The sequence below is a fragment of the Crocodylus porosus genome, unplaced genomic scaffold (genome assembly GCF_001723895.1).
Source record: "Crocodylus porosus isolate Cpor-Errol unplaced genomic scaffold, CroPor_comp1, whole genome shotgun sequence".
In the NCBI taxonomy this organism is placed as follows: domain Eukaryota; kingdom Metazoa; phylum Chordata; order Crocodylia; family Crocodylidae; genus Crocodylus; species Crocodylus porosus.
The window spans coordinates 100334088-100347143 of NW_017728943.1; the positions used below are offsets into that span (position 1 = coordinate 100334088).

At 44.8% G+C, this 13056-nt stretch overlaps 1 protein-coding gene across 2 annotated transcripts in view; it reads right to left on the reverse strand.

Moving 5' to 3' along the window:
* Positions 1-13056, reverse strand: part of DISC1 (disrupted in schizophrenia 1) — a 373039-nt gene that overhangs the window by 259022 nt on the left and 100961 nt on the right. For both annotated transcript variants that reach the window (XM_019549864.1, XM_019549863.1), the window contains exons 4-5: positions 12682-12829; positions 6121-6250 (exon numbers count right to left, since the gene is read on the reverse strand). In XM_019549864.1, the coding sequence (XP_019405409.1) occupies positions 6121-6250; positions 12682-12829 (278 nt within the window). The remainder of the gene's footprint in view (positions 1-6120; positions 6251-12681; positions 12830-13056) is intronic.

Below are 13056 nucleotides of genomic sequence, written 5' to 3' on the forward strand. Positions count from 1 at the left end.
TCCATTTTCCTGAGCAGGGACTGGATGAGCCCCCCCACCGGGACCCCCATAGGTCCCAGGGGAGGTGTACCCAGGCCTAGGGTCAGTGAGGATCTAGTCAGGGAACTTCTGGAGGGACTGGACGTATTTAAATCAGCTGGTCTGGATGATCTCCACCCCAGAGTGCTGAGGGAATTAACTGAGGTCATTGCAGGACCCCTGGAACGGCTTTATGAGTACTCATGGTGCTCTGGTATGGTGCCAGAGGACTGGAAAAGGGCCAGTGTGGTTCCCATTTTCAAAAAAGGGAGGAAGGAGGACCTGGGGAAATATAGGCCAGTTAGTCTTCCCTCGATCCTGGGTAAGCTTTTTGAAAGAATTATTCTGGCACATGTCCACGAGGGGCCAGCAGGAGAAGTTATACTTAGGAGCAACCAACACAGGTTCATTAGAGGCAGGTCCTGTCAGACCAACCTGGTGGCCTTCTACGACCAGGTCACAAAATCCTTAGACACAGGGGCAGCAGTGGACATAGTCTTTCTGGACTTTAGGAAGATCTTTGACACTGTCTCTCACCCCATTCTCATTAAAAACCTAGGAGACTGTGGTGTTGACACCTACATAGTCAAATGGGTTGCTAACTGGCTGGAGGGCCGCATCCAGAGAATGGTGGTGGATGGGTCATTTTCGACCAGGAGGGATGTGGGCAGTGGGGTTCTGCAGGGCTCAGTCCTCGGGCCCGCAGTGTTCAACATCTTCATCAGCAACTTGGACAAGGGGGTGAAAAGCACCCTGTTCAAATTTGCTGACAACACTAAGATGTGGGGGGATGTGGGCACGCTAGAAAGGAAGAATAGGCTGCAATCGGACCTAGACAGGTTACAGGGGTGGGCGGATGAGAACAGGATGGGTTTCAACACTGACAAGTGCAAGGTGATGCACCTGGGGAGGAAGAACCAGCAGCATACTTACAGGCTGGGGAACTCCCTTCTCGTCACTGCAGAGGCAGAAAAGGATCTTGGAATCATCACTGATGCCAAGGTGAATATGGGCCGGCAGTGTGGGGATGCAGTCAGGAAGGCCAACCTCACCTTGGCACGCATCCACAGATGCATCTCAAGCAGGTCCAAGGAGGTGATACTCCCCCTCTGTGCGGCACTGGTCAGGCTGCAGTTGGAATACTGCATCCAGTTCTGGGTGCCGCACTTCAGGAGGGATGTGGACAACATGGAAAGGGTCCAGAGGAGGGCAGCAGGGCAGGCCCTACAAGGAGAGGCTACAGGACGTGAACCTGTTCAGCCTCCACAAGAGAAGGCTGAGGGGGCATCTAGTGGCCATTTACGAACTAGTCAGAGGGGACCAGCAGGGATTGGCAGAGTCCCTGTTACCCTGAGCACTACCAGGAGTGACTAGAAATAACAGTCACAAGCTGGCAGAGAGTAGATTCAAACTAGACATCAGAAGGTGCTACTTCACTGTCAGGGATCTGGAACCAACTTCCATGCAAAGTGGTGCTGGCTCCTGGGGGTCTTTAAGAATAGGCTAGACAAACACCTTGCTGGGGTCATTTGACCCCAGTACTTTTTCCTGCCATGGCAGGCGGTTGGACTTGATGATCTGCTCAGGTCCCTTTCAACCCTACCAACTATGAAGTGGGCACAGGTGGCAAAAGGTATTGCCTAGCTGCCCAGAGCTTTTCACCCTGTTTTCACATGTTTAGAACTTTGCCAAGCTTTGACTGTTTGACCTGACCGTCTGTATGCCTAGTGGATTTGCTTTCTGCTGAATTTTATTAAAAGGTTTCAACCAAAACAATCGGCTTTTTATCTGGAAAAATAAGTTGCTTTGACTACGTTAGAAAAGAGACCTTACAATCACTTTGTCAAGAAGCTACCACACCTTGATTTGGAGCAGGGGCTGAAATTTGGCTGGCAGATACCCCTGGCATAAGAGATGTACCTTTTGCTCGCTAATGGAGTTCTGCTGTAATTTGGGCAAGTTAGAACTTCCAAAACATTTTAGTTCCCACATGTTCCACTTTTAAGAGTTGGATGCCTCTTGATGGGGGCATCACCCCATGTCATGGTGTCCCAGGAGCAGGAACCTCTTCCCAGCATGGGGGCTGTTCTGCAGATGGGGGCAGAAGTTGGGGGTCAGAGCTGCTGAAGGCTACACGGGGCAAGCAGCAGCACTGGGGCTTGGAGTCTCCAAAACTCCCCTAGTACTACTGCTGCTCACCCCACGCAGTCCATGGCAGCTCTCCTTGTCCCACCCCCACCTGTACCATGGCCCTCCCACCAGGAAGAGGCTTGTGCTCCGGAACAGCATGATGGCAGGGTGCCGCCCTCACCAGGGTCCCTCTCTTCTCACCACTCCAGCTGACATGGCCCCTTGTGCAGGGTGGGGAAGGGAGGGGTGCTATTCCCCACCTCTGCCCCTGGGGGGACTACAGTGTGGTCTGCCAACCCCAACTGCCACCAATTACTCCCTGCTTGGGGCAAGCAGCAGGATAAGCTCTCTCCTGCCACCTCTGCCAGATGCCAGAGGGAGGGGGGAAGAACACAATTTCCTGCCCCCTCGCCTAAGGGGGCCATGCCAACTGGCCTCTGGCCATGCTCCCACCCTGTTGGTGGAGCAGCAAGGGGGGAGCAACCCTGACAGGGGTCAGCACCCCCTGTCATGGTGTCCCAGAGCGTGAGAGTCTTCCAAGTGGAGGGGCCATGTTGCGGGCGGGGGTGGGAAATGCTGCCATGAACTGTATGGGGCAAGCGGCAGGGGCACTGCAGGGAGGGTTTAGGGAGCTATGGCCAAATCTCCGAGTGCTGGTACTACCACTTGCCCAGCACAGTCCACGGTAGCTCTTACCCCCAGCTGCCACCCCCACCAGCAGCGCAGGCCCCCTGGTGGAAAGAGGTTCACGCTCCCTGGACACCATGACAGGAGCTGCTGTTCCCATCGGGGCCCTGCCCCTTCACCGCTGCAAGGGTGGGGGTGGGGCCAGAGTTCTGGCCAGCATGGCCCCCTAAGTGAGGGAGTGGGGACAGGGGTTTTTCCCCCCATGCATGGCATCTGGCAGAGGGGGCATGAGGTGGCTTATCCCCCCCACTCGTCCCACACAGGGAGCGGTCGGGCCTAGCAGACTCTGCTGCAATCCCCCAAGGACAGAGGGACCAGAGAGAGGACTAACCCCTCTCCCTGCCCCCCTGCCTCAGGGCCCAGGCCAGCTAGCATCCAGCTGCACTCCCACCCCTACCACTGCAGCAGTGAGGGGGAAGCACCAGGTGGGCCCTGGCTCGGGTCCATGTCAGCGAGACAGGGAAGGAGGAATTAAACCCCCTCCCTGGCCAGTTCACTCCAGGCTACTACTTGAGCTGGACGCCCCCCCACTGCACAGCTTCCCTGCAGCCGAGGGCTGCTCTAGCACTCAACCCTGGCTTCCGGCCTGAGCCACTGCCATGTGCCTGCATTTTCAGAGTTAACAGTGAATGTCTATTCACTTGCAAATTGGTTCAATCTAGGCAGGCTATACTAACTTGCAAAGATTGAATCAATTCAGGCTTTCTTAATGTCTGTCCCTAACCTGAATTTCCACATGATATGACACAAGACACAATTTTTTTCAAAAATGGTCATGAACTGTGCATTCTCTATTTACTAAATGTTCAACAGCTGGGATCTCTATCACAAGGGAGTCCTGAACACTCATAACTGAAACTGAAGTCAACAAGAACTAGGATTTGAATACACAAAATGATAAAAATGATAAACCACTAAATACATAATAAGTTATCCTTAAAAAAAGCAATCAATAACCAAAATTAGTATGCACTTTTGACAACAATGTCTCAATGTGTTAATTCTCCATCTGTTAAACGGAAGTAATAATACCACTTTACCTCAGAGGGGTGCCATGAAGTTAAAATTCATTACTGTTTCTGAAGCACTAAGATGCTACAATGATGAGTGCCACAGAATAGCCTATAAGGAAATTAATAATTCTGTATGCATACCAGCATTTGAGTGCTGTGCAGCAAATAGGCCTTGGGCCACCCATTGAACAATAATGAAGATAAAATGGTATACTGAATAGCTGCTCATTCCATGAGCACCATTCATCATCTGTACTGAATGAGACAGGTGTCCCAGGAAAAATAAAGTATGAGATCATGTAATTAAGGACTGTATCATAATGCATTCACATTATGCAAAAGCAAGCTTGATTTGGCATTTCCCAACTTTTTAAAGCCTGACTTCACAACCTTAACATCCTTTTAATGGAATTTTCTGTATAGGACTTAAATAAAGGTTAACATTTCACTAAGGCAGTAATGCTCCCTTTGTGAAAGGCATATTGAAAGGTTTCCTGCACTGTACAGATTATTCCCATTCTATATTTTTGTTACTTAAAATAAGAAAAAAGTTACTGCACATTAAAGGACAGAATTGACTAAAAAAAAGCATCAGCTCAGACCAATTATTTCCTTTTATCCCTTAGATTTCGCAGCAAGGGAACAGAACAGCTGATGTTTCAAGCCACCGGCATTTGTCAAGGAAGTAAAGGTCAGCAGGCCAAAAACATCAGTTTTGTTTCTTTCAGTCTAAAATCAGGCTTTTAGTGTGCACAAAGGATAATTCTGTCTGTACTACCAGTTTGGGAATACTGCCAGATTTTTAATAGGCCCCACTTAATATAAAAACCTCTAAATTCTTTGAAAATGTACTAATTGCAATGGTTGCAATAAAAGAAGTCTATAATGGAATGTATAGAAAGATGAACAGGACTTGGTTTTCTAACATGCTTCCCATACTCAAGGTATTTTGAAACGGTTTACAATGTTAATTAGATAACAAAGTACAAATCTTGACTACACCTACAGGGAAGCTATTAGACAGAAACACAGCTTATACATGTTCCTATGGTATGGAAAATTTGGCCAGATAACTGAATTCTCTTTTGTTCTTTTTTAGAAATATTATAACAACATTCTCTTGGGCAGCCACCAAGAGACATACAAAAAGGGGATTTCGTTTAGTCATCTCAGCAAGGGACTAGTATGTTGTTTGACTTACTGGCCATAAACTGGAGTCTCATCATCTAAATCTGTATGTGTGCCAAGATCTCCAGTATGACAGCTAGATCAATAGCGACACTTTACATTTCAGCAGCAGGTTACATTTTGAATATTTGTAATTGCATGCTACCATATGTCTGTTCTAATAGTTTAGCAATAAATCAAAGAAAAAAAGCATCAAGAAATCCTTAATTGTTAAGAAAAAAAGCACAGCACAAAGCACCTCTACTTAATCTAGGAGCTCTCAGTTCTTTAATAAATATCCTCTCCATTTAACCTTCTCCTATCATCAGACCCATTGAAGAAAAAAAAAGGAACTCATATGAAGCAATGAACCCTCACAAAAACATCGCAGGAGTAAAGGCAACAATATGGTTCAGACAGATTCCTTCCTAAGGCTGACTAGGGAGTATCAGAGAAAAGGTTTAAGTATTAGGAAATCTTAAACAAATTTTGGGGGTAGAGAGTCAAAAAAGAGTGGTCTATAGTTGAAGAGCATGTAGGTATTTTTATACATACATTACAAGAGAAGCCATTCTAGAACAGACAACATTCTCCAGCCATTCTCACACATCCAAATCCAAATGGCCGAGAGCCTTGGGATTTTGCATATTAGTTCACAGTTACTGTTGGCAGATGCTGACTTGTTAATAACAACCACCACATCACTACAAAATGTACAGATTGTCATTCATGAATGAAAGCTGGTAAATTGTACATTGATGACTGCATCTGACTACTAAAAACTACTAAAGATCAGTGAATTTTAGAGAAGGCAAATTAAACCTCTGAACATAAAGCGCATACTTAAAAAATAATGAGGAAAGTTAAAGCACAGTCATGAACAACTGAGCCTTCAACTCTTGTATGTCTGTAATAAGATTCACAAAACTTGTGGTTGTACTCTCCAGTCATCAGTTAGATAACCAGCTGGACAACAGCCAAAGCTTCTAATTCAGGCACAGAAACAAAGTCACTATACCATCCACTTGTTTAATTCTGTGCGAATGCCTACAAGCTACTCCCGCCCCACCAGCAGTTCTCGCAAACCACTTTACAGTCTTGTTACCTGTAACCATGTCTTTTCTTGAAGAAGCTGGTCTCTCTTTGCAGTTGAAATCTGTATCCTCTCATGGTAAGCAGGACTCAGAAGTTTCTGCTCGTTTTCTTGCCAGAGCTGCATTTCTTCACTTCTACCTCTTTGGAAATGAGAAACATTAGACATAAATATTGTGATCTAGATATTCAGTTCCTGAAGTCTTAAGACAGAGACAGAAATGTTACACATTACCCTAGGACTCTCAGTGGCCCATCATCAGAATGGGATGACTAATTTTTTAACAGAGCAAACTAAAAACAGGATTTAAGGAATGAAAATGCTATTTTTTATACGCTTCCTTTGTTTTACGTTTCATAACATGCTCACAAAAAAAAAAAGGAACTCTCGTATAGCTTGAGGCTTCTTCCAGCTATCTCATTTTTCACTGAAATCACCTACTGCTATCTCAAATGAATAGCTGCAGGCAAACTAAAAACATAATTTCCCATCACATAACTGAAGAGAAAAAAATCTCCTTTGGGGGTAAAAAGTTTAGAAACTTGCCAAAGTAGTTTTTGAGGCTTCTGTCAGCTTTTAGAGAACACACTAGAGATCAACTGGATTTTGTGCTTCTGTGGAGGGAGTTATCCCTCTTCTGCATAACTTCTTTCAAAACTACTATCTTTGGGATTCCTTGCAGTAGTTAGCACTCAACAATCAATTTTTGCATGACTGTTCCCTAAGGAAATCAGTACAGTACATTAAGGCTAGGTACAGACATTCAGGGAAGTTAGGGAGAAGTTAGGTGTTAAAAGTGGCCACCCAGTATAACTTAGTTAGCACAGGTATGGATCTTACGCTTATATTCCTAGTTAGGTCAATCTAAGTGTGAACTTTACAGAAGTACCAGGAAGATTGGATCCATCAAAAAACAGCTGACCTGACCTAAGGTAACTGTACCTTGGGGCTAGTCTAACTTAGATCATGTATGGCAAGACCAACCTAAATGAACTTCTATACATGTTCCCAGCCCCCTGCCTGCCTTTTTCCTATCCCCTACCCCATCTCCCCCAGCACCTGGCTATTTCTAGTCCTCTGGCCCCTTCCCCCACCCCCAGATAGACACCCCTTTCCCCGCCAAACCCTCTGATCCTGCAAGCAGCTCCCAGTGCCAGTTTTACTAGTGTTCACTGCTGCCAGAAGTCAATGTCAGAGTGGGGAGAGAGGTGTGGGCAGGATATGAGAGAATACATTCACTGGGGGGAGTTGTTCATTCAAAGATGGGGTGGGGAAATTGGTAGGCTAGAAATAGCCCCTGGTATTGGGGGGGAAGCCACCCAATCCAGCTACCCCAATCCACCCCAGAAAATCATGACACCCCCCCCCAATCCTACCAACCCTCCCCCACAAAGCTGCTAGCTCCCTCAATCTGCCTGCCCCTCCCCCCACCCTGACGTACTTCATTCAGGCCCCCAGGACTGGTGAACACAGGTTAAACCAGCCCCAGGATTGGTTTGCGAGTTCAGGGCCCACCAACTCCTTTGCAGACCCTGCTAGGCCCTCCCAATCCCAAGCTACCCTGCAGACACTGTTAGCGCCCTGACCTCACAAGCCCGCTCCACTAGCTCCTCCCCTGCCCCATCCTAACTCACCTGACCATTTTTAACCTGATCTAACCTCCTCCTAACTTCTCTGAATGTCTGCAGGTACCCTAAGTGCGAAATTTAGAGTAGGCCTCTCACAATACACCTGCAAATAATGCAAGCATGTTTTCTTATGCAGTTCTCTGTCTTAGCGCATGCATTTCTCTGTCAATTTATGCATGCAGCAAGTAAATGTGGGTTTACCCATTAAGACTGAAAGTGCATTTTAGTATCATTAAAAAAGGTCTGGTCTAAAATGAATACACCAGTCAAGGACAAGGTTTTAGTCATGACTTCGTAATGTTGTCCCACAAAATTTATTTGAATATCTGCCGGCAATAGATACTCAAAATGAGTTTGACCAGAGAATTACTGGCAAACATGAGTTAGGCATTCAGATTTGAAAACTGTGAATCTCACATCAGAAAAGAATCCCACATCAGAGGAAAAAAGTCCCTAGTATCATCATAAATCACAAGATAACTATGTACATGCATGTCTGCAAAAACAAAATAGAAGAAAGAATCATCTGTGTATATTATGTGCTAGATCACTTATGTGTGTGTGTCTTCACTGATTACAAATCATTATGCCCTCATCAACCCAACAGTACATAAAATTCTGTACATAAAAAATGAAGTGCCCATTTTTGTAATATGATATCATACAGGTCTTATAGAAAATGATTTTTAATCTTGCTGGCAAAAAGCCTAGAAAAGTCACACTATGAAAAAAAGTTATTCTTAAAAGAAAGTCATCAACTTGGAAATCACATTTCCATCTAAAAACTCAGTACCTTATCTTGTGCCATTACAAACAACTCAAAATTATTTCAGGGCAAGAATAGTTTCATGGTTTTTTCATCATAAAGGTTATCCAAGGTCTATGGTGGAGTTTCCTAAATAAGCTATTGACTAATTGGGACTCAGAAATCTCTCTCCTTCTTCATGAAAAATTTCTACAGGTCTTGTGTTTGTTCTCAAGCAGAATAAGAAGTGTTGAAAATTTAACATTTTCACGGAACAGAATTCTTTTATTTCAGTTTGTAGGGAAAAGGTTATCATAATAAAGGTAATACACCCTACTGCAGAGCCTGAAGAAGAGAAATAAGATCAACCGAAAAATGAAACTACAAAAAATGTTTTCAAAGGCAACAAATGATAACAGGTTATTAGCCATGACAGAAATAGTCAAGCTAAACCTGAAACTGGAGCGATAGCAGAAAAGCAAAGGGAAAGAAGAGGTGGATGGTGTTTTTTTGACCCATACAAACAATCATATGAATTTGTCAGTGAGGGAATAAAAAAGGCTTTACAATATTAAGAAAAAAATCATCAGGACATACTATTTAAAGGATTCTGTATCAAAATAAAGATTTTTTTTTTAATTAATCCATTTCCTAGAATTCAAGCTGACATAACCACTTTGAGATAAGGATACTTTATACTATGTTAATATATGCAAGGGACACACCCCTTAATGATTAACCATATAAATAGATGGTACTCTGTCTTTGTATCATAGCTCCCTTCTGTCAGATGAGGTCACACACAAGAGGTGACCCTAAGAGAATATACTTATTTTAAAACAAATTATATTGCCATCTATATCTATATCTGGTTGATTGGTCTATTTGTTGACCAATTTCTTTTTGTTGACTGATCTATTTGTGATATCTATATCTATATGGCAAATGATATTGCCATATATATCTATAGCTATATAGCTATAATTTGCCACATATATAGACACAGGTACCACAAATAAACCAATCAACAAATAGATATTGGTCAACAAATTCAAACTGGTCAACAAATTGGTCAATGAGTTGAGATCTGGACACCGAAGCAAGCACACCTGTGCACCAGTGCCCATGTGCCCTTGGCTCCCCTGACCCCACCAAGCGAAGCAGAAAGGAGTGAGGAGCCAGCAGCAGCAAAAAGGTAAGCTGGGCCGGGAGAGGGAAGGGAAAGCCAAGCCGGGCTAGGTGTAGGGAATTGGGAAGGGGATTTCCTCCCTTCCCATCCCTACTTAGATGCGCCAGGCAGGAGGCATGTTCCCAAGCCAGGCAAACAGGCGCACTCTTCAAAGGCGTGCCAGATTTTGCACAGGAGTTGCACAGGAGGGAGAGCAGGAAGGGCTTGAGACTCCATGCATTGGAGTCAGCGGCTTTAGACAGAGTTGTCAGAGTCATCAAGTGAGTGCATGTGAGGGTCTTTAACGGGGGTGGTGACTCAGAATGCAGCCAGGGACCCTGCCCCAATGCTGCCTCCCGCCCAGAGCTCCACTGAGGCCTCCACCCAGATCGAACCATTGAGTGGGTCGATGGCACCCGGGCCCCCTGCCTGCAGGGGTTGCCTGACAGGCCCTCGAGGACCCAGGGGTAGCAGGAAGGCCAGGGCTCCCCTCACCTGTCCCACGTGTGCCAGGATTGAGGCCCTGGAGGAGCAGGTGAGGGAACTCCAGGCAGAGGTGAGTAGGTTGTGGGGTATCAGGGTGACTGAGGAGGAGATTGATAGGTACTCCCATTCTCATTTTGTAAGTATACATAGAAAGCAAAAAGAAAGTACAGGGTAACTTAGGGCCCCTTCAAGATGAACTAGGGCAACTGGTAACAGACAGGATGGCCAAGGTGGAGCTTCTAAATGATTTCTTTGCATCCGTGTTCCTGGACATGGATAAAAATACACATCCCATTGTGATCTTACGGAAGCCCAGTATAGATACCAACCCACCAACTGTTCGTGCTGACATAGTAAGGGGGCACCTGGAGTAGTTGAATGTATTTAAGTCAACAGGCCCTGATGATCTTCATCCTAGGGTACTTAGGGAATTAGCTGGAGTCATAGTGGAGCCTCTGGCACAACTGTTGAGCACTTGTGGCACTCAGGACAGGTCTCAGATGATTGGAAAAGGGCCAATGTGGTCCCTATTTTCAAGAAGGGGAGGAAGGAGGAACCGGGTAACTATAGACCAGTTAGTCTCACCTGTATTCTTGGCAAGACCTTTGAGAAAATTGTTAAGGATCACATTTGTGGGGGACCAGTGGGTAAAATGATGCTAGGGAGCAATCAGCATGGGTTCATAGCAGGCAGATCCTGCCTGACTAACCTGGTTTCATTTTACGACCAGGTCACAAAATGCTTGGATGGAGGAATAGAGGTAGATGTTCTTTACTTACATTTTAAAAAGGCTTTTGACACAGTGTCACACCCAATTCTTACAAATAAACTAAACAGTTGCAATGTAGATTATTACACAGTCCAGTGAGTAGAAAATTGGCTTATGAGGTGCACCCAGACAGTGGTGGCAGACAGGTTGGTTTCTACCTGGAGAAATATAGGCAGTGGAGTCCCCCAAGGCTCTGTCCCAGGACCAGTATTATTCAATATCTTCAGTAGTGACTTGGACGAGGGAGTAGAAAGCACCATGTCCAAGTTTGCTGATGACACCAAACTATGGGGGGATGCACACAAACTAGACAGCAGGGAGTGAATTCAGGCTGATTTGGACAGGCTGGGGAAGTGGGCTGAACAGAACAGGATGCAGTTTAACAAGGATAAGTGTCATGTGTTGCCCATGGGGAGGAAGAATCATCAACACTCCTGCAGCCTGGGAGGTACCACTCTAAGTAGCACAACTGCAGAAAGGGATCTCAGACTTGCAGTCAACTCCAAAATGAACATAAGTCACCAGTGTGATGAGGTAATAAGTAAAGCTAACCCCACCCTTTCTTGCATTAGTAGGCACATCACAAACAGGTCTAGGGAGGTGATACTTCCCCTCTTTGCAGCATTGGTCAGGCCACAGCTGGAGTACTGCATCCAGTTTGGGCACTGCACTTCAGGAGGGATGTGGATGGCCTGGAGAGGGTTCAGAGGAGGGCCACTCATCTGGTAAAGGCCTACAGAAAAAGCCCTATGTGGACCGATTGGGAGACCGGAACTTCTTCAGCCTCTGCAAGAAGAGGCTGAGAGGTGATCTCGTGGCTGCCTACAAACCTAATCGGGGTGGCCAGCAAGAAATAGGGGATACAATGTTTACCAGGGTGCCTGTTGGGGTAACTATAGTTTCATAAACTAGGAAGAGACAAAATTCAGATTGGACATCAGGAAAAAATTCTTTACAGTGAGGGTTGCCAAAATATTGAATAAGCTCCCCTTCCTCGGAGGTATTTAAAAGGAGATTGGACAGACACCTGGATGGGGTCCTCTGACCCCAGCACTCATTCCTGCCCAGGGCAGGGGGTCAGACTCAATGATCTAATAGGTTCCTTCTGGCCCTAACATCTATGAAACTATGAAATAGACCAATTAACCAATATCACAAAAAACAATCAACAGATTATTACTGCAGCTAACTCCCATTACAATTATGGGTACTTTACCTAGCACTCATGTAGGTCAAAAAGAATCCACATGTTTACTGACAGTAACACAGGAGACTTTGTAAATGTGGAGTTGCAGGGAAATAAGATTTCTGACAGAGACACCTAGCAACTGAGGATGGCTGCCAATACTGATCTAAGAAGGACGACTTACATTTAATGAAACTACTCATGGGTGTACCAAGAAGACAGAGACCCAGAAACACACATGTAAAAACAGGAAAAAAAATTAGTTAACTGCATCCCCAAGGTCAGCTAAAGCATCTTGCATTCTCTCTCTTTGAAGCTATTAGCCCTTGTGAGAGAGACTGCAACTTTATTTTTGGGATCTGTGTAGTGATGAACATACTTTGGAGAACAAAGCCACAGTTACAGGGTTAGGCCCTTGTAGAAAGACAAAAATGCTACAGCATTTACTAAAAGTATCTCAGAAAAGATGAAATATCACTATTCTAAAAGTCCTCTTGCATTTAGAAGTTAAAGTAGTCATTAATTTTATCCAATATTTCAAGCAAAAAAAAACTGAAACAATTCCATGTCACAAGCTGCCAGTGAACTTACCGATCCGCAGCCCGGGACAGTGCTGCTTGAACTTGCACATGAAATCTGCCCAAGAAGCTGCTAATTGAAGGATGACTTGAAGGAAGCTGAAATTTTAAAGAATTCTTCTCTCTCTCCAGTTCTTCCAGTTTCTTTTTAAATTTATCTGCTACAAAAGACAAAGCACAAAAAGCTGACATTAATTTTACAAATACAAACAGGATTATGTTTTACTAGACAGAAAGCAAATTGGACGGCCATCCAAATAAAAACAAAACAAGAGAAAAATGAATGGCATACTGTACATAATATTTCCCCTTTGTTGATACTCATTTCATTTTGCTCCAGGATAAACTAGTAAAATTATAATGGATAACATTGGACGTATGTCAAATT